This window comes from Dendrobates tinctorius, unplaced genomic scaffold, assembly GCF_039654945.1.
Source record: "Dendrobates tinctorius isolate UK_male_01 unplaced genomic scaffold, ASM3965494v1 ptg000162l, whole genome shotgun sequence".
In the NCBI taxonomy this organism is placed as follows: domain Eukaryota; kingdom Metazoa; phylum Chordata; class Amphibia; order Anura; family Dendrobatidae; genus Dendrobates; species Dendrobates tinctorius.
Window position 1 is genome coordinate 30,413,790 of NW_027361829.1, and position 22,366 is coordinate 30,436,155.

A 22,366-nucleotide genomic window follows, 5' to 3' on the forward strand; every position below is an offset into this window, starting at 1 on the left:
TTTTATTGTTTGTTTTTTTTATTTCCAAAAAATGAATTTATTGGGGAATAAGCCGGATTACTTACCGGTAATGCTCTTTTAATGAGTCCACGACAGCACCCACTGGAGGTATCGGATCCGCCCATTTGGAACAGGAAACCCTACAGGAAAGATAAAAGGGGCGGTCCGCCTTTCCTCCTCAGTTTTTCGTTTCAGAGTACCAGAAGGACCGCCAAGGATTAGGCAATGTTCTCTTATTTTAACATCTTTCTTATCCATTATTTGGTTAATATACTTTAACTATTGATATCCTTAGGGGGGGGAAGTGAACGGGTGCTGTCGTGGACTCATTAAAAGTGCATTACCGGTAAGTAATCCGGCTTTTTACTCTTCGCCACGACAGCACCCACTGGAGAGATTCCAGAGACCATCACCTGGGTGGGACCACCGTGCCAAGGATAGTCCTGCCAAAGCTTAAGTCAGAGGTTGATGAAAGATCAAGTCTGTAGTGGTTATAGAAGGTAGAAGGGGATGACCAAACTGCCGCCTTACATATAGTTTCAATCGGAACATCTCCCTTTTCCGCCCAAGAGGTTGCCATTGCCCTGGTGGAATGCGCCCTGATGTTCCCTGGAGGATCTTCGTTTTTTGCGGAGTAGGCTAAACGAATGGCCTCTCTGATCCACCGGGAAATGGTGCTCTTCGTGACTCCATACCCCTTCTTACAGCCCTGAAATGAAACAAATAGGGCCCTACTCTGCCTCCAACTGTTGGACCTCTCAATACATTTTAGGACAGTTCTTTTGACGTCCAGAGTATGGAACTTCTGCTCTTCCGGAGTAGAGGGATTTTTATAGAAGGTTGGGAGGAGTATCTCCTGAGATCTATGGTATTTTGTTGCCACTTTTGGCAGGTAGGCAGGGTCTGGTTTTAATACCAATCTGTCTTGGTATTCTTGGAAAAAGGGTGGATCTATTGACAAGGCCTGGATATCACCCACTCTTCTAGCTGAGGTCAGTGATACTAAGAGGGCCATTTTAAGTGCTAAGTATTTGAAGGGTATTGTGTCGATCAGCTCAAAGGGGTCTACCGTTAGGGCGTCTAAGACCAGATTTAGATCCCATGTAGGGACAGAGGGTATGTGGATTGGAGCTATTCGTTCACATGCTGTAATGAAACGAGTTATCCACTTGTTGCCTGCTATATTATGGCCATATAGTGCTCCTAATGCCGATATTTGTACTCTCAGTGTATTTACTGCTAAGCCTAAGTCTTTCCCCTTCTGCAGAAATTCCAAGATTGGGATTATCGGAACTTCTGCTGTATGAGGTACTGTATGGAATTGAAGAAATTTTTTCCATATTCTAGTGTAAATTTGGGTTGTGGACTGTTTTCTACTTTGTAGTAGTGTAGTAATTAAGGACTCCGAGAATCCTCTTGTCCTCAATAACTGCCTCTCAAATTCCACGCCGTCAAGTGCAAGCTGAGCACTTGAGGGTGGAAAAAGGGGCCTTGGGAGAGTAGATTGGCAGTCGGAAGGATCCAAGGATCTGTTATTGACATAATCTGCAGCCACGAAAACCACGGTCTTTTTGGCCAGAACGGTGCTATTAAGATTATTCTTGCTTTGTCGTCTCTGATCTTCCGAATTACTTGAGGTAGGAGGATCAATGGAGGGAACGCATACGCGAGGTTGAAATTCCATGGAGCTAGAAAGGCGTCCAGTATGTCTGGGTGATCTGACGGAGATAGGGAGGCAAATGTTTTTATCTGCCTGTTCTCCTTTGTGGCGAAAAGGTCCACCTCGGGTTGTCCCCATGAGGCTACTATGTCCCTGAAGACCTTCCGATTGAGGCACCACTCTCCTTGTCATAGAGTGTGTCGGCTTAGGAAGTCTGCCTTTTGATTGCTCTCGCCTCTGATATGAAGGGCCACTGTGGTGGTGTTGTCCGACAGGATCCTTACATGCTTCTGTTGGAGCTGCGGAAGGAAGTTGTATAGAGCATAGAACACTGCAGTCAGTTCTTTTAAATTAGATGAGTAATCGTATTCCTCTTTATTCCACCTTCCCTGACGAAACCCATTCTCCATGTGGGCTCCCCAGCCCTGGGGACTGGCATCGGTGGTTACGATACAGGATGGAACTATAACCCATGGAACTCCTGAACATAAATGGTTATCGTCTAACCACCACTCTAGGGAAGTCAAGACTTCTTGTGACAGGGTTATTTTGCTCTGCAAATGACCACTATGTCGCTTATCCTCTTGGAGGATCTGGTGTTGTAGCGTACGGACATGGTACTGGGCCCACCGGACTGCCGGGGTGCAAGAATTTAGTGATCCTAATAGTGACATTGCTTCTCTCAAGGATACACGTGGTTTATCTATAGCTGCTTGTATTTTTTGTTTTGTGAGGATGATTTTTACCTGAGGTAGTAGACATCTCTGGGTCAAGGAATCTAGTTGAAATCCTAGAAATGTCTGGAGAGATTGCGGATCGAGTCTGGACTTTTGGATATTGATGATCCAGCCAAGGCTCTGAAAAGAAGAGATTGCGTCAGTTACGCGTTCAGTACATTGTTTGACTGAATTCCCAATTATTAGGAAGTCGTCTAGATATGGCACAATTAGTGTGTCTTTTTGGCGAAGGTAGGCCATCACTTCTGCCATCACCTTGGTAAATATTCTTGGTGCCGTGGAAAGCCCGAAGGGCATTGCCGCGTATTGGAAATGACGAATCCTTCCCTCGACTTCCACTGCGACTCTTAGGTATTTCTGGAATCTGTTGTGTATAGGGAGATGATAATAAGCATCTTTTAAATCAATCCCTGCCATTACGCAATTTGGGAAAAGAAGCTTTATAGTGGATCTAATTGATTCCATTTTGAAATTATAATTTTTTATAAATGAATTTAGCTTCTTTAAATTAATAATGGTTCTAAACTTACCGTCTGGTTTAGGCACCAAAAACAGGGGAGAGTAAAAGCCTCTACCCTGTTGTTCCTCAGGGACGTCAACTAAAACTTTTTTAGCTAGTAGGACTCGAATCTCGTCTTCGAGAGCCTTTTGCTGAAGTGAGGAATTAAGGCGAGTTATAACAAAGAACTCATAGGGGATCCAAAGGAATTCAATCTTTATTCCTTCCTTGATTATGTTCAAAATCCATGGGTTTAACGTAATTTGTTCCCACTTGGTAAAAAAATTTTTAATCTACACCCAACTGGTGGGTCTAAACTCTTAATTTTTATCTCTCCTATATGTTGGCCCTCTGAAGATGGTACCCTTCTGCTTTTCGTCTTTCGTGGCCCATCTGTTCGTTCTGTCCGATTGCCTTCTTCTCCCGAATGGCCGTCTTTTAAAGGTTTTCCTATAAAACGGAATGGGAGAATCACTGAAGGCCTTTTTCCTTTCTTTTGCCTTGGCGAGAATTTCGTCTAAGGCTTTTCCAAAGAGGAACTCACCCTCGCATGGGGTTGCACTAATTTTGGATTTTGATTGTGCATCCCCTTTCCAGCTCTTTATCCACAGCGCGCGTCTGGCGTTATTCACCAGGGCTGCCGACCTCGCTGCCAGTCTTAGGGTGTCCGCTGAAGCGTCTGCCATAAAGGCAGCTGCACCTCTTATCAACGGGATGGCTGCACGCAGTTTCTCCCTTGACACTGTTTGCTCAATCTGCTGGTCTAATTGATCTAGCCATACCAGCATTGATCTAGCAGTACATGTGCTGGCTATTGCGGGTTTGAATACCCCGGTGGTGGATTCCCAGGACCTTTTGAGCGAAGATTCAGCCTTTCGGTCTAATGGGTCTGCTAACAATCCTGCGTCCTCGACCGGGATCGAGGTCTGTTTGGAAGTGGAGGATATGACGGCATCCACCTTTGGTACTTTCGTCCACTTTAATAGATCTTCATCAGTGAACGGGTATTTCCGTTTTGAAGCTGATGGGAGAAAACCCCTCTGGTCGTGTTTCTCCCACTCTCTTTTGATGAGGTCCTTAATTGCCGGTATCACCGGAAATTATCTCCTCTTTTTCTCTGCCAATCCCGCAAACATAATGTCCTGCGCGGTTTGGGCTCCCCTTTCTTCTTCACATCCCATAGTATTTCTAACCGCTTTTACAAGGTTATCTACGCTGTCCAGTGGAAAACATGCACATCCTTCCATCTCCGAGGATGACGATGAGGACGTGGATGCTGAGCCTGAGTTTAACTCCTGTTCTTCCTCTGACTCTGAACTAACAGTGACCTGTTTCTTATGACTGGACTCTGCGGGAGTGCTGGCGCGGTTGATGGCTTGTATTTCCTCCCTAATTATGGCTCGGATATCTTTGGAAGATATCGTCGACCCCTGCCTGGTCTCTTTCATGCATTGTTTGCAGAGTTTTTTGGGGTAGGAGTCAGGGAGAGGATCTGAACATAATGCGCATTCTTTATGTTTAGTTTTTTCTTTTTTCTTTGACTGAAGTGAGAGGTCAAAGGTAAAGAGAGAGGAGGGGAGGGAGGAGGTTAGCTTAATAGGTAGAGTATATACTTTGCACACTCACCCAGTGAAGCTTAATACCGGGTCGGATGGCTGAGACGGTCTGGATCGGGTTTCTGCTGCCTCGCTCCTGCGGGCAGTCTCTGTCCTGGCGCTGCGGTCCCTGGTGGAGTTGCCCCCAGCTGAATCCCCTGCTGGGGTTTGCGACTCTGCGGGGGACGACATGGTTCCAACGATGCAGCGCTGCAGCGCTGTTTTATCTTTCTTCTTGTCGTGCCCCCGGAAGTCGCCCTGTCACAGGGCGCATGCGCCGCGTCATCGCCATCCTACCCCGGAAGTTCAACCATTACTTCCGGGGTATAGGAGCGTCGGGTGCCGGCCGGCTTCCGCGCCACCGCTACTCACACGCGCGGCTCGCGCGCTCATGGCCTCACCTCCACGCTATATCCCCACCGATTGGGGGGGGGATCCCCCGGATGCCGGACCGGCCCGGCCCGCTCCCTGGTAAGACCGGGCGGCCCTCCCCGGACCCGGTCATTACCACTATGCCACCAGACGAGGGGGGAGCCGTCAAACGGAATCTCCCCCGACGCTGCTTCCGGACCGCAGCCCCTGCCGTTCCCGAGGAGACTGCACAGGCGGATGCATGGCCCGGGTAAGATCCTGCAGGATCCTGCTCCATTTGGAACAGGAAACCAAAACTGAGGAGGAAAGGCGGACCGCCCCTTTTATCTTTCCTGTAGGGTTTCCTGTTCCAAATGGGCGGATCCGATACCTCCAGTGGGTGCTGTCGTGGCGAAGAGTAAAATTTTTTTTTTTAATTTATTTAGCGATTTTTTTTAAATTATTTTTACACTTTTTTTTTTTTTTTTACTTTATTACAATGTCCCAGGGGGGACATAACTGTCCTGTGACAGATCGCTGCTCTGTCACATCACAGATCACTGTGACAGATCAGCGATCTGTCACAGGCACTGCACAGGCTTCCTCATGCCTGCGCTTTGCAGGCACTGAGGAAGCCAGCTCCCTGCAGCAGCGCTGCACATTGCGCTGCCGTGGGGGGCTCAGGGAAGCACGGAGGGAGCCCCCTCCCTGCCGATGCTTCCATTTAACCCCCGGTACACCGCGATCGTGTTTGATCGCGGTGTGCAAGGGGTTAACGTGTTGGGGGCGGTCCGTGACTGCCCCTGACACATTGTGCCGGGTGTCAGCTATGATAATTAGCTGCCACTCGGCCGCGATCAGCGGCGCTCACCACGTGGGCGCCGCTGATCGTGGTGACGTAATATTCCATCCATGGTAATTAGGTCCATGGTCACATGGACGGAATATTATGTCAATTGTAGGTAAGGGGTTAATATTTGGCTGCATACCCTTTGGAATCAATAATTGAAGTAATTTGCTTCCTATAACCATCAACAAGCTCACACCTCTCAACTGGAATTTTGGACCACTTTTGTCTTGCAAACTGCTCCAGGTCTCTCATAGTTTAAGTATGCCATCTTCCAACATCAGTTTTAAGATCTCTCCACAAGTCTTCAATGAAATTTAGATTCAAATTCATTGCAGGTGAATGCAGAACTCCAGTGCTTGGTTTCTATACATTTCTGGGAGCTTCTTAAAGTATATTTGGGGTCATTGTCCTGCTGGAAGATCCATGACCTAGGACGCAAACCCAGCTTTCTCACACAGGGCACTATATTGAGACGCAAAATCTTTTGGTAATCTTCAAATTTCATGATTCCTTGCACACAGTCAAGGCACCAAGTGTCAGAGCCAACATGTTTTTTTCAAGTAATTTTTATTAAATTTAAATTTTAACATGGGAAAACAAATAATTACAAGAAATAACATATCAATTAGTAGCTTGAAGGGGAAAAGGGGGATGGTGAATGCAAGGGAAGAATTTTAGGGAAGAAATCTTAACTAAAAACAATGTTGTTAAAGTAGAAAGGTAATAGGGGAGAAGGGATAAATAGTGCAAAGGGGAAGCAAAAAAAAACAAAAAAAAAAACAAAGCAGTCTGGGAAAAAAATAATTACAACGGTCAAACAGTATAGAAGGCTAATATGTCAATATCTTAACACTTAAGAGAGCATGCGAGTCAAGATCTGGCTCAAAGAAACCAGACACAGATTTTAAGAAATGGTAGAAAAAGGAATAGTCTCATCAATTTATATGGTTTCTGAGATTCTCCTCTGTTTTCCTCTGCCACTTCCAGAAAAAAAAGTTCCAGTATTGTCCTTGTCAGTCCTTGATCACAGACTGATCCTGACATCCCAAGACTCCTGCCCCTACAAGGGCAATCCACAGCTAACCCTTGTCATGCTGGCCAACCCTGGACTGACCCTGTGTACCTCCTGACACTTTTCCTCAAAAAGTTGATTCATCTGGGGAACTGCACATATATTCTTTATCATGAGTAATGAGTATCACATCCACATCCCTTCATCTGGAGATATAAAATAAGGCAGTGGCAATTATTTTTTCCAGTCAGGGGATGGGCCTCTTATATGATTATTTGTGATTTTATGTTCTTTGTATCAGTGTTTGCTCTATTTTTGTAAAAAAAATTAAAATAATTAAGTAAAAGTTAAGTTTTAGTTCCGCATTTTTGCTATCCCTCTGATTAACTGCGAATTTTGGCGAGTGGGGAATATACAATCAAGAATACTTCCCCTTAATTTAGCTACATGTGCAGTTTAATAGCAATAATGGAAGTGACAGGTTCCCTTTAAAATTGAGGTATCTTTTTATATCTAGGTAAGGGACAAAGTAAGTGTCACTAAGTTTTAATTTTTCTTTCGCAAGAGATAAAAGGGAGAAATAAATCTGAAATTAATTTGATACCTTACTTTTTCTAGTTTTTCAGACTTACATGGAAGTGGATTAGCTCTAAAATTTCAATTTGTATTTCTGTTTCAAATCCTACAGGAGTCAATTTCTAGGATTCATATAGGGATTTCTAAGCACAAATAGTGGCCAACATTGTTGGAGATCTTGGGATGGGTAAATTATAGTCAAACAAGTGAGCAAAGATCAGGATTTTTAACAAGATATTCTTATTAAAAGATCTTTCTTATAATGGCCAACTAGACAAATTATTAGATTGTATCCTTTTAAAGCTCTTTCAGAAATGTTAAATAATACAGAGAGATATATACAGAGAGATATTCTGTATTCCAAGGCCCCCATTTGTTTTCCTTTTTTCTAAGTATTATGTTAGTGACATGTGGATTTTTATATTTTTCCACACAAATCTTGATAACTGAGTTTGAAACTTAGAAATCCATTTCTTATTAATTAGAAGAGGAATCACTTTGTAGACGTCCAGTAATTTGGGTAGTACAAACGCTTTGCAAGTTATAATTCTCCCCAACCATGAGATTCATTTTTAGATATTTTCAGTAAATCTCCTTGTATAGTCTACAGGGTCATTTAACATGTATCAGTTTGTTTGGATCTCTTGTAATTTCGATACCGAAATATGGGATAGTTTGCCCCTTCCATTTGTATTCAAACGTCCTGAATTATTTGTTTTAGCTCATTTTCTACATTTAAGTTAAATATTTTTAATTTAGGTAAATTTACCTCACAATACAAGATCTTCACAAATTCTTCAATTTTCTTAGAAATTTCTCTCAAGAATAATTGTAGATTTTTCTCTGAAAGAATGAAATTGCCCGCAACTATAGTGAATTTTTAATTTCTAATTTCTGTAAGCACCCCATTAATAATGCTATTTCTTATTCGTTCAGCAAATGTCTCCATAATTACTGCAAAAAGAATTGGGGATAATGGACAGCCCTGCCTGATGTCAATTGAAATTTTAAAAGTATCTGATGTGTGATTATTGGAAACAACTCTAGCAGATTAATTATTATGTACTGTAGATTTCTTTCAATATTGGGCTAATAAAGTCAAACGTCATTAAAGTTTTTTGTAAAAGACCCTGGTGGCTTCTGTCAAAGGCTTTCTCTGCATCTAATGAAAGGAGCAGGGAAGGTATTTTGTCAGAATCAATAACTTTTAAAAGATTAATTAAGCTATGGGTGTCATCTGAAGATTGCCTGTTGTTTATGAAACCTATTTTATCCTTGTGGACCAAATGGACATATTTGATCCTCCACCATATTTGACTGTAGGCACTGTGTTCTTTTCTTTGTAGGTCTCATTCTGTTTTCAGTAAACAGTAGAGTGGTGTGCTTTACCAAAAACGTCTATTTATGTTTCATCTGTCCACAAGATGCTTTCCCAGAAGGATTTTGGTTTACTTGCACACATTTTGGCAAACTGGAGTCTAGTTCTTTTATGTCTGTGTTAGCAGTGCATTTCTCCTGGGTCTCCTGCCATAGCATTTCATAGCATTTCATTTCATTTAAAAATTCAAGGATAGTTTGCATTGACATTGATGCACCCTAAGCCCGCAGAACAGTTTGAATTTCGTTAGGGCTGCTTATCCACCATCTAGACCATCCTGTGTTGCAACCTTTCTTCAATTTTTTTCTGCCAGCCACATCCAAAGAGATTAGCTACAGTGCCATGGGTGGTAAACATCTTGATTATATTGCACACCGCAGACAAAGAAACATCAAGATCTAAGAAGATGGAATTGTAACTTTGAGCTTGTTGATATTTTTTTAACAATTTGGGATCTCATGTCCTCAGACAGTTCTCTTCTCTTTCGGCTCTCCATGCTTAGTGTGGCACACACAGACACAATGCAAATATTGAGTCAATGTCTCCCTTTTTTATCTGGTTTCAGGTGTGGTTATCATATTGCCCACACCGGTTACTTGCGACAGGTGAGTTTGAACAAGCATCACATGCTTCAAGCAAAGTTGTTTATCCACAATTTTGGAAAAGTGACAACACTTTTGTCAGGCCCATTTTGGGGGTTTGTGAAAATGATGCCCAATTGCCTCTTTTTCTCAGTGTTTTGTGTTGTTCCAATACACATAAAGGAAATAAACATGTGTTTAATAAAATATGTGTAATTGCAATAATATTCTGGGAGAAATATTACATATTTCTGAAGAATTTCATAGGTGCCAACACATTTGCCTATTAGTGCATTACTGTATAGTGTGTTTAATTAGCCATACAATTAAAGAATTGACTCACAGCATCTCCTTAAAGTGCAAGATTGGCTGCTGTATATATACAGTTATATATACAGGTGTTTCTCACAAAATTAGAATATCAACAAAAAGTTAATTTATTTCAGTTCTTCTATACAAAAAGTGAAACTCATATTATATAGAGTCATTACAGACTAACTGTCTTCTTCCTCAGGGATGGTCCCCCCCACCACAGGAGGATTATTTAAGCAGTCCCGCCGCTTAGGCAAGTTTAACCCAATTAACTTAATAGCTACTATCAGGGAGAATTACCCTGCAGTATATAACCTGTTCAGTGATTTCAAGTTTTTACCCTCACTCATGCCTTTTTAGTTTGTGATTGTTCAGGTTGGAACTAAGATTGCCACCAGCATCTATATATATTCTTTTTCCCTTAAGCACTTCTTCTGAGGTCTTACAATTGACTATTACTATTTGCTATTTTCTCGCTATTATCCAGCTACATAAAGAGCACTTATAAGAGGTTTTTTTTTTTCTTCTTTCTATAACCACCCAATTTAGATTTCCCTCTTCCTTGAGTGTTCCAAGCGCACACTAATATTATTAGTTATTTTACCTTATTTCTTTGACACCCTTGTGACAGGTGTCTTAGTGTTTGCGGCTGGAATTACACTCATACACAAGCGCCACTGAATCTCCATTTGTATTACAATGATACTCTTGTTTGTTAACCAGTTATTGGTACTTTTGGGAGTGGGGACAGGTGCCATGTCCTGCTGGAGAATAATATTTCCATCTCCAAAAAGCTGGTCAACAGAGAGAAGTGTGAAGTGCTCTAAAATTTCCTAGTAGATGGCTGCGTTGACTTTGGTCTTGATAAAACACAATGAACCAACACCAGCAGACGACATGGCTCCTTAAACCATCACTGATAGTGGAAACTTCACACTAGACCTCAGGCAGCTTGGATTATGTGCTGCGCCACTCTTCCTCCAGACTCTTGGACCTTGATTTCCAATTTAAATAAAAAATTTACTTTCATCTGAAAACAACACCTTGGACCACTGAGTAACAGTTCCAGTTCTTTTTCTCCTTGGCCAAGGTAAGACACTTTTGGTGTTGTCTATTGGTCATTAGTGGCTTGGCACAAGGAATGCGACACTTGTAGTCCATATCCTGGATACGTCTGTGTGGTGGCTCTTGAAGCAATGACTCCCACAGCAATTCACTCCTTGTGAATCTCCGCCAAATTTTTGAATGGCCTTTTCTTAACAATCCTTTCAAGGCTGCAGTTATCCTGGTTGCTTGTGCACCTTTGTCTACAACACTTTTTCCTTCCACTCAACTTTCCATTAATATGCTTGCATACAGCACTCTGAACAGTCAGCTTCTTCAGCAATGACTTTTTCTGGCTCACCCTCCTTGTGGTGTGTCAATGACTGCATTCTGGACATCTGTCAAGTCAGCAATCTTCCCCCTGTTTTTGACGCCTACTGAAGCAGACTAACCGGACCTTTTTAAAAGCTTAGAAAGACTTTGCAGTTGTTTTTTGTTAATTATTCTAATTTACTGAAATAATGACTTTTGGGTTTTCATTGGCTGCAAGCCATAATCATCAACATTAACAGAAATAAAAACGTGAAATAGGTTGTTATGAGTGAATATAATACGAGTTTCACTTTTTGGTATTGAAGAACTGAAATAAATTAACTTTTTGATGATATTCTAATTTTGCGAGAAGCACCTGTAGCTAGACATCAGCCAAGCTTCAGTCAATGTGAAAGGAGGTGGGGAAAGACAAGTGGATTGCCCACCTAATGATGTCCTTTAAAAGGACATCAACTGTAAGTTAAAAGCACTTTTTTGCTATTTGGGCTAAAAGGAGACAAGATATAAATAGATCAAATAGATCATTACATAAGGCTGGCACCTGCAAAATGAAATTTTAGATCAGCAACACCATGTAAAAATTGAACTCATAGAACCATAACTACTAAACACTAAAAAATGACAGCTCCTTATAATTGTAATTACATTTTACTAAAACGTATATTGCTTACAAGTCTCACCTCCAGTCATCCTTGGAAAGGTTATAAAGTATATTCATTTCTTCATCATCCTGAAGGAGGCGATATGCTGCACTTACATGGTGGTTTTCAAGTACGGATCGGTCATTGTATAGAATAGCTGAATCTGATCTGAAAAAGTAATAAATAATTTCATCACATTTATTATGATTGGTGAGAGATATAAAACTGGAAATCTCATAAGCAACTTTAGCACAGTTACAGAATAACAATGAGAGTAATTAATTTGTTATCACTGCACTTACTCTGCCCTGACATTTCACCCAGGTATGTTTTACTCTGGAAACTTGCAACATTTGTGACAAAATGCTTGTAAACTTATCTGTGGGCAATACAACTCAGGTGACTAGGCCAACAGGCTGCTCCATGGCATCTGCTCTCTGCACATTTTCCCTTACAGGGAACCTGTCAACAGAAAAAAAACACTGTTAACCTGCAGAATTAATCTGCAGGCTAATAGTGTTATTTCTCACTGCTCTTAGACCTGTGGAGGCGGATGTTCGAACTCGGAAAATTCATCTCAGAAATGTTTTGACATTTTAATCTCAGTCCCTGCCCATTTAGCCTGATTGACAGATCCACAGTCTCTTCTCCCTGACACAATTCAAGTCTTAGGCCGGGGTCACACTAGCGATTAAATCGGACATATGCAATGTGATAAAAAATCGCATTGCATTCGTCCCAATGTTATTCTATGGGGCAGCTCACATCATGCGATTTTTGATCGGATCCAATCCTCGGACCGAGACAATCGCAGCATGCTGCGATTGTCACCGATTTTTGGATCGGATTCGACAATGCAAGTCAATGGGGGCGAGAAAAAATTGGATTGCAAACGGACCCGATGTGTGAGTTGCGGTAAAATCGCACCAAAAGCCCAATTTTTTTTTAAAAATGCAGTAATATCACAATAACTGGTTAAATAAAGAAATGAATTTATAGATCTAGACACACATATATATAGATATATTTATATATATATATATATATATTTTTTTTTATACATGTCATAGAGACACATTTATATATATATATATATATATATATATATATATACACTCACTGGCCACTTTATTAGGTACACCATGCTAGTAAGGGGTTGGACCCCCTTTTGCCTTCAGAACTGCCTCAATTCTTCGTGGCAGAGATTCAACAAGGTGCTGGAAGCATTCCTCAGAGATTTTGGACCATATTGACATGATGGCATCACACAGTTGGCGCAGATTTGTCGGCTGCACATCCCTGATGCGAATCTCCCGTTCCACCACATCCCAAAGATGCTCTATTGGATTGAGATCTGGTGACTGAGGAGGCCATTTGAGTACAGTAAACTCATTGTCATGTTCAAGAAACCAATCTGAGATGATTCGAGCTTTATGACATGGCGCATTATCCTGCTGAAAGTAGCCATCAGATGTTGGGTACATTGTGGTCATAAAGGGATGGACATGGTCAGCAACAATACTCAGGTAGGCTGTGGCGTTGCAATGATGCTCAATTGGTACCAAGGGGCCCAAAGAGTGCCCAGAAAAAATTCCCCACACCATGACACCACCACCACCAGCCTGAACCGTTGATACAAGGCAGGATGGATCCATGCTTTCATGTTGTTTACGCCAAATTCTGACCCTACCATCCGAATGTCGCAGCAAAAATCGAGACTCATCAGACCAGGCAACGTTTTTCCAATCTTCTACTGTCCAATTTCGATGAGCTTGTGCAAATTGTAGCCTCAGTTTCCTGTTCTTAGCTGAGAGGAGTGGTACCCAGTGTGGTCTTCTGCTGCTGTAGCCCATCTGCCTCAAAGTTCGACGCACTGTGCGTTCAGAGATGCTCTTCTGCCTACCTTGGTTGTAACGGGTGGCAATTTGAGTCACTGTTGCCTTTCTATCAGCTCGAACCAGTCTGCCCATTCTCCTCTGACCTCTGGCATCAACATGGCATTTCCGGCCACAGAACTGCCGCTCACTGGATTTTTTTGCTTTTTCGGACCATTCTCTGTAAACCCTAGAGATGGTTGTGCGTGAAAATCCCAGTAGATCAGCAGTTTCTGAAATTCTCAGACCAGCCCTTCTGGCACCAACAATCATGCCACGTTCAAAGGCACTCAAATCACCTTTCTTCCCCATACTGATGCTCGGTTTGAACTGCAGAAGATTGTCTTGACCATGTCTACATGCCTAAATGCACTGAGTTGCCGCCATGTGATTGGCTGATTAGAAATTAAGTCTTAACACACAGTTGGACAGGTGTACCTAATAAAGTGGCCAGTGAGTATATATATATATATATTTCTAATTCATACAGTTCTTAATAGCAGAATAGCCGATGAAACATTTGCTGGCTTTTGTATAATCATTCTTCTGCCCGACATGAAATGACACATGGTTTACATATAGTTAACTATTTCATTTCATGTTTTTTTTATGTCTATCACTATTAATTATATGAGGGTTTGTGGGTAAAATTTTGGAGTTGTAGGGGTTCATTTAAGGGGTTAATTCGTTGCATTAAATTGCGGGGACTCCCTGCAGGGGACCGTTAAAATGGGACCGATTTTTTATTCGTTGTGTGTGACTCCAGCCTTACACTACTCACTCTAATTTGCAGCTATCAATAAGATTTGATAGGTGGAGACTGAATGCAATAGGACTCATGAGTTCACTATTCTAAATTTTCCTACAATGGCTGCTGTATTCCCTGTCTAGGCTTTTATACAGATTATGCTTGTCACTCCTGATTGGTGACACTATACTATATGATTTGATAGTTGCAAAGCATTATGTGGAATCCCATGCATTTGCGGTGACATCAGCCTCTAGGTCTAATGCAATCTTCTACAATGTGAAAAAAGTCGGCAAAATGTTTTCGTCGACTTGTGCAAATCGGAACATACATTTTTTGAATTCGCCAGGACCTGCTGTGAAATTCATAAAATTCAACCTAAATTTGATTTGCATTGAATCAATTCACTCATGTCAATCCATTACACTTCTACAACGCAACTTCCGTTGACAGCATGCTTTACATGACCGTCTCAAAAGTTTATTTCTTCAAATATGTTCTTTTAACTAAATATTTTCATTTTCCTTATTTTTTTATTTTCTTTATAAAGATTATTATAATAACAATAATACTGATGAAATAATAATATTTACTAATAATAATAATAACAATCATCCTATTTCAGATTTATTTTCGCTCTTCGAGATCTTTATGACAGTAGACATTTCTCATGTGAATGGCTAGCCTCATTCACAATGAAGATTGCTTACTGACATTTAAGAAATGAATTCAAAATTGTAAAATTCAGGACATCAAAACATTTATATAAAAAAATTTGCAGTCATTTTCAATACTTTACAATAAAAAGATATGAAACATTATACACACACTAAAAAATTGTTAAAAACTTTGAAAATGAAATTCAAAGGGAAGCTGGCTCTGAAAACCCATTTCTTGTATTTAATTATGGAATTCTAAATTATTATATCAAATCTGAAGTTTGAACTTCTAGTTCCATTAACATGAGTAGAGAGGCCATATTGATTTTCAGTGTTACAGGAGGAGTTGTCCTATAAAAAACACTTATCTATAAGTTGGAATAGGAGAGCAGATAAATTAGCTCAGTTCTTAACTGCTGTGTTTCTGTGGTTTATATAGTTTATAACTGGGGTCGAATCAGGCTCGGACTGGCCCATAGGGTAACAGGGGAATCCCCCGGTGGGCCCCTGTGCAGAACTGGGCCCCCAACCCCTCTGTATGGGCAGTTCTTGGGATAATTCACATTATTTACTCTGTATAGAAAAAAAAAACTGCATCTTATTCATTAACCAAACTACCCAGTTTATTATTATATAGAGATATGGATAAATTTGTGAAGGAGGGTAGTGTAATATTTGTATGCAGGTGAAAAGTGGGCCCCAAAGTCAATATTACTGGTGGGCCCTTGTTACCCCAGTCCGACACTGGGTCCAATGTAGTTTGATGAACAGTTTACAGTTAGGTATTTTGCACATCCACTTTTTACTATGTGTGGAACCAAAGACTCAATCATCCAACCAATTTATGGCTTTCTATAATGCCTTAGTCCGGGTTCGTATTGTGCTTTTGCCACACGTCACTTCTTAACAAAACACAATGTGAACAGAGCCTAATGTGCATTGAACACATAATACCGCTTTTGCAGCCATTTACAGGGCTTTTCAGCATTCTCATAGGTCTCTGAATTCATATAGAAGCATGTAGAGTTTTACCTCTGTTGATTTCATATGAAATTGTGCTATTTTCTAATAGACAGCTTATTGTGAGGCAATAGTATGTGATTTTGTCACGATGAAGAAGTCTGTTAACTTTGAAACTTGTTGAATAATAAAACTCCAATATTTTGACTGCAATTTCTGTACCTTTACTTGATTAATGCAGTCCAGGATCCTGATTACAGAGTGTACTGGAGCAGGCTAGCCTGGAAGCAGCTCAGGGATTCTCTCTCGGCAGATGGGCTGTGCAGTCTCCTTCTTAGCGCTTATTTGAGTGCAGTACTCCTAGTACTGAGTTACACTGAAGTTCCTCCTAATTCTCTCCTACTAGCACTCCTCGTATGGCAGACAGCTGTAGTCGCTATTCCTCTCTCACTCCGTGCTGTTGTGCCTCCAAGTCTTAGATGGGGGTAGGGCATTTACAGCCTCCTACTCCTCTGGTGTCTGTTGCAGGACCGTTAGTATCCATACAACCATGGAGACCAGGCTCCAGTTCATGTGCTCTCACTGTGAGGGAGCTCTCTTTCCTCAGCTCAACCTCCAGCTTATCTCCACACGTCTGCACACGTGGACCTCCTCACACTAACTGACCACTCCTTCCTCTTGGCCCTCAGAGAGCACTCCACCCTTCAATTCCGGTTCAGAGTCCCCCTGCTGGCCTGGAGTGGAACTGTGTTGCATGTATAGGTTAACTGCGAGAGAGACCTTTCACTGCTTCCAAGCCTGGCATTACCCTCCCTGGAGGAAGGCAAAGCTACTATGGCGGCCATACTCCTTTGGGGCGCCACATTACCAAATAAAGTGATACTGGCCAGAATTACAAAGTTTAGCCAGGAAACTGAAAACAGGCTTTGGGTTTGAGGGGTGTACCACTATTAGTGTCATCCACTGGTCTCCTTGCTTTTCCTTCATGTTACAGCAGTGTGTGGCTTGTCACCATCACATGCTAGTGTTTTGGCCAGTGATTGGCTGCAGAGATCACATGTCATTCCCATTCCATCTGAATATGAAGCAATGAGTTTGGCATGGAACCAAGGCAGCAGTACAATGGATCAGTAGTGTTTTGGAGCATACATATACAGCATGATTAAAAACGATTGATCAGGTCTTGCATTCTCATTACTGAAAAGATATCAATTTTATCTGTTTGTCATAATAAAGTTTCCAAAGGCCACGTCTCAGAGTTTGTAACTTGTGCGTGCAGACTTGCTTATGACTCACCAGCTGTCAGGGCAGCATTAGATCCCAAAATGGCGACTATGTAACAGAAAGTGTTTTGCATTTTAGAGTGTGAGAAGTGTAAATCAATTGTTACCATGCAGTGAGCATTCCAAAGACAGTATGAAATTGACCCACCTGGTTACCAGAGCATTCTGCGGTTGTAATGACAATTTAAGAATTCAGGATTCTAGTATAAACATAAAAGCCCCGGACAACTAAGAGACCTTTGCAAGTTACCCACAGAAATCAACAATTCGCGAAAGTCTTGAACTTAGCATTCCTCAGCCGACTGATTGGAAGATTCTGCGATGACGACTATGCCAGAAATCATATTGCATACAGCTATTGCAACATTTACAGCCAGCCGCCCATGGCATCTGATATGAATCATGTGCACTTTTTCAGACAGCATTGGAAGATGACAAATTCGTTCCTTGGCTAGTGCTCAGTGGCGAAGAAACCTTCCACTTAAGTGGAAAGATGAACCTTCATAATATGCGAATATGGGGAACGGAAAGCCCCAGTGCCAATGTGGAAAACAGGAAATATATATATCTTTGTACCTTGTTATCCAGTAGATCGTAAAATATTAAAATTTGAGAGTCCTCATTGGTATCAGACGTATCTCCCACACAATTACATTCACTGCATGAGGCTAACAGTAATAGTCCTTACACGAGTTATGAGATCTCCGATTAGTCTTTACGTATTCCACTTATTAACTGAAATCTATAGTTTTGTATAAGAAAACTCATATTTCCTAATACAGGAAAGATGTATATCTTTGTACCGTGTTAGCCAGTAGATAGAAAAATATTCAGAATTGAGAGTCCTCAGTGGTTGATACCTTTTAATGGCTAACTGAAAAGATGGCAACAAATTGCAAGCTTTTGAGACTACTCAGACTTCTTCATCAGTCATAGAATAACACAAAATCTGAAGAATCACATATTTATATACAACAGGGCACATAAATAGTGCAATAGATAAGACAAGTGACATGAAGCAGAACTATAATTATGGGACAGGGATAAGCAGTTGTGGCTGTAAATATTGGAACAGTTCATAGATAAGGAGTGTTAAAGTTTTATTATTAAGTCTGGTAGATGACTGGGATGCCCCCAAATGGTCGGAAGAGCACATTCCTTAGTTTTTGTAGAAAGGCATACATCCATGTAACACATTCATTCCTGCACGGAGTGTGTCAAAGGTTGTCATAAGTTTATACTCCCACACTCTCCTGTCTCTCTGAGATATGAAGTTACCTTTTAATACTAGTAATTTAATGCCCATGGTGCTGTGATCAGGGATACAAAAATGTTTGGCCACAGGTAGATCTATTCTTTATTTATTTTATTGCTTAGCAATGAGAATTCATCAGAATTCATCCTCAGAAGAGACCTGGGTAGTCTCAAAAGCTTGCAAATTGTTAGCATCTTTTCAGTGAGCCATTAAACGGTATCAACCACTGAGGACTCCTAAATCTTAATAAAGTGGAAATTGAAAGAGATTCTCTTAAAGTAAATGTTTTCTGTGTGATCTAGAAAATAAAGGTGTGCAGACCCTTTTTAGCTGAAAAGACTGTGACAGTTACATTGTTCCTCAATATGTTACAGTTATGGTTGTTTCCACAACTATCAATTGATTCCAGAAGCTTCATTTTCAAACAAGAAAGAGCTCCATCCCACTGGCATTCAGAGGTGAGTTGCTGTTTCAACAATGAAGAATATTTAGAATTGAGACTCCTCAAAGGTTGATACCTTTTAATGGCTAACTGAAAAGATGGTAAGAACTCTGAAACCGGTGGATTGAGAGCTGTACTAGTATTGACTTGGCATGCTTAAGATGGCCCCCAGGTCTCCCAATTTAACAGTGTTTGGCCTCTACTTTTGGAGGTGCATCAAAGACATTGTTTGCCAGCAACCCTGGATAAGCTCCAGGATCACATTACCAGTGATCTAATGACCATCGACGGGAACATGCTGAAGCATAGATGGATTATCACACAGATGTGTGTTGTGTGACAAAAGGAGGACACAGAACCTGTATAAACACTGTGTACTAAACTTGGAGAATTTATGTTCCTTATAATGTCCCATTCACTATTGTACATGAAATACATTTTGAGCTTTACTTCTCTGAAACCAGATTAATCTTTTATAATAACCCTATATACTGTTTGTTTTATGTCTAAAATGTCCTGGCTAAAATTTTAAAGACTATAAAGAAGTAGCCAACAGTTGTAACATTTATGTTTGATAATATCTAGTTGCTTGAATGTTGGATACCTCTTTATGTCCCCCATGTAGTAGGTATCACAAGGGCAATATCTTCATTTTACTATTTTCCTCATGTAAGTCACAAAATCTATAAAAGTAAAAAGGTCCACAACAAAGTTTCTAACAGTTTTACTATGTGACTTGCAGAAAATATAGATGAAATACAACGTTATAGAGGCATTCTACAGTCTCCTTGCTCTATAAATTTATAGTTGTTAAAGCACATTCTGTTCCTGGGTCCTTTGATCACATAAAACAATGTTTTCCAACTATAAAAATCTGCTCCCTTATGAACTGTTAAGGATTTGTACATAGTTGCAGGGACAGACAATTACATTGTATTTTACTTTTTTAACGTTGGCAATTACACATGACCTCTCCAAGTTTTCTGCCTAGAAACTCTGGCAATAATTTCTGTGAGATCACTAAGTGCTGATACATGAAATAAAGTGAGGAAATTTCAACAATCCCCCCAAAAATGGTTATTTGCTCTATATTGACATTAATTGCATGTTTAATAGTTATAAACTTTAAATGTAATAATCTGTATTGATGTAAAAGACTTGAAAAATCACTTAAGCAAAAATCAAATACAGATAGCTGACTGCAGATTAAGTGTAGATGGATACTGTAATAATATGTCTACTGCCTCGAGTATATGGTGAAAGCAAGGTGTATAATATGTTGACACCACTGGCAATAGCACATAACTCTGCAAAATAAAAAGCAAGCCACTGACACTTCAATTACTGAAACAACGAGTCTAAAAAGTATGAGTGCCATGAGGAATGTCCAATACAATGGCGTTGTCATTTCTTTCTTTTATGTCAAAGCCTAAGATGGAGATATTATACAAAGCAAGTTACAAAAATGCAACTTGAAGCAAAATAATATCCCCCAAAAATTGGAATGGATAGTGCTTTAAAATGTATTGAATTACTCCTGTCTATATGCAATTAACAGCAAAGCTTTGCCAGCATAACAGTTGTTCATAATTTATTATAAAGCAATAGTATAATAAATAGTATCAAGCATATAATATCTGCGCAAAGATCTCCTTACAATAGTAGACAATATTGAATGGATTGCCGCCCATAACATTTATGAACATAACTACACTCTAAAAAACGATAATATTGCAAAAAATACTAAAAAAAACTGGTCTCTGGAATAGAAAATTTGGAACAACTTTAATCTAATTGCTTAGCAGTGCCACCTCTCAGGCAGTGAACAATCTTATAGGTATCCTATAAACATGAGCATTTAGGTGTAACTATTTAGTATAATATTTACCAATCAATTGTGCTACTATTAAGCAGTTCTAAATCACCTGTTCCTTTTTCTACTTTCCCTCTTCGCCTGTTTTCCTGTTCCTTCCCCCTTTTCACCTTCCCAAACCATGTTATTTTGTTCATATCTTTAACCCAACAACTTGACTCCTTTTTTCTACCCTCCCAACTCTGTTATTTTATAGTTAATAATAATTTTTAACAGTTACTGTATGTTTGGAAATCTATTTTGTTACTGTTAAACCTAATAAATATAATTGAAAACAAGTATATAGCAGCTCAATCCTACATGTAAAATTGATCTGCAGTAATGGGAAATTATACTTGGTCGATAAAGCCGATCAACTGGATGTCACATGGCTGGGATTTAAAGAATACAGTCGTAGCCGAAAGGTGTTGCCACCTTTGAAATTGTTCCAGAAAATTAAGTATAAGTATAAGTAAGTATATTAAGTCAAAATCCTCCTGAAGAAGCAGTGCGAAACACGCGTCAGGGCAGAGGGACGCCCGGGATTTCCACGTGCACACCACCTGGTAAAGTATGCCCTGCATTATACAACGGCCAGCATCATGGTTTATAAGCATCCATTACATGTCACTCCCGGTTATTTCCTGGTTCTTTTATAATATCTTTTGATATTTCTTATATCAGTTATTCCAGTTTAGTGTTACATACATACTCTGCACTTTATATTCCTGTTATTTGTTTTCAGGATTGTGTTTATATACTTAGAAACTACTGACAACATGTCTTCGAATTTCCAAGCACTAAATTTTGTATTTATTTTCAGAAATTGAGAAATGATCAAAATAACAAAAAACTACCATGTTTGCAGACCTCAAATAATGCTAAGAAAACAAGTTCATAATCATTTAGAAACTAAAATACTTATGTTTTAACTCAGGAAGAGTTCAGAAATCAATATTTTGTGGAATAACCATGATTTTTATTCTCAGCTTTCATGCATCTTGGCATGCTTTCCACCAGTCTTTCACACTGCTTTTGGATGACCTTATGCCACTCCTGGTACAAAAATGTAAGCACTTCTTCTTTGTTTGATGGCTTGTAACTAGCCTAGCCATCTTACTCTTGATTACATTCAAGAGATTTTCAATAGGGTTCAGGTCTGGAGATTGGGCTGGGCAAGACAGGGATTTCATGTGGTGGTCCTTCATCCACACATTGATTGACCTAGCTGTGTGGCATGGCGCATTGTCCTGCTGGAAAAAAACAATCCACAGAGTTGGAGAACATTGCCTGAGCAGAAGGAATCAAATTTTTTTTCCAGGATAACCTTGTATGCGGCTTGATTCATATGTCCTTCACAAGGATTAACCTGCCCAATTCCAGCCTTCTGAAAGCATCCCCAGATCATCACCGATCCTCCACCAAATTTTACAGTGAGTGCAAGACACTGTGGCTTGTACACCTCTCCAGGTCTCCATCTAACCATTAGATGACCAGGTGTTGGACAATGCTGAAAATTAGACTCATCAGGGAAGAGTACCTTACTCCAGTCCTATATAGTCCGTTCCTTATGGTCTTTGGCAAACTTCAGCCTGGCTCTCCTTTGCTTCTCATTAATGAAAGGCTTTTTTCTAACTTTACATGACTTGAGCCCTGCCTCTAGGAGCCTGTTACAAACTGTTCTTGCCGTGCACTTCACCCCAGCTGCCATTTACCATTCCTTT

At 40.4% G+C, this 22,366-nt stretch overlaps 1 protein-coding gene across 6 annotated transcripts in view; it reads right to left on the reverse strand.

Annotated features, from left to right (window-relative positions):
* Positions 1–22,366, reverse strand: part of PDE1C (phosphodiesterase 1C) — a 1,540,979-nt gene that overhangs the window by 266,598 nt on the left and 1,252,015 nt on the right. For all 6 annotated transcript variants that reach the window (XM_073549936.1, XM_073549937.1, XM_073549933.1 and 3 more), the window contains one exon: positions 11,609–11,737. In XM_073549936.1, the coding sequence (XP_073406037.1) occupies positions 11,609–11,737 (129 nt within the window). The remainder of the gene's footprint in view (positions 1–11,608; positions 11,738–22,366) is intronic.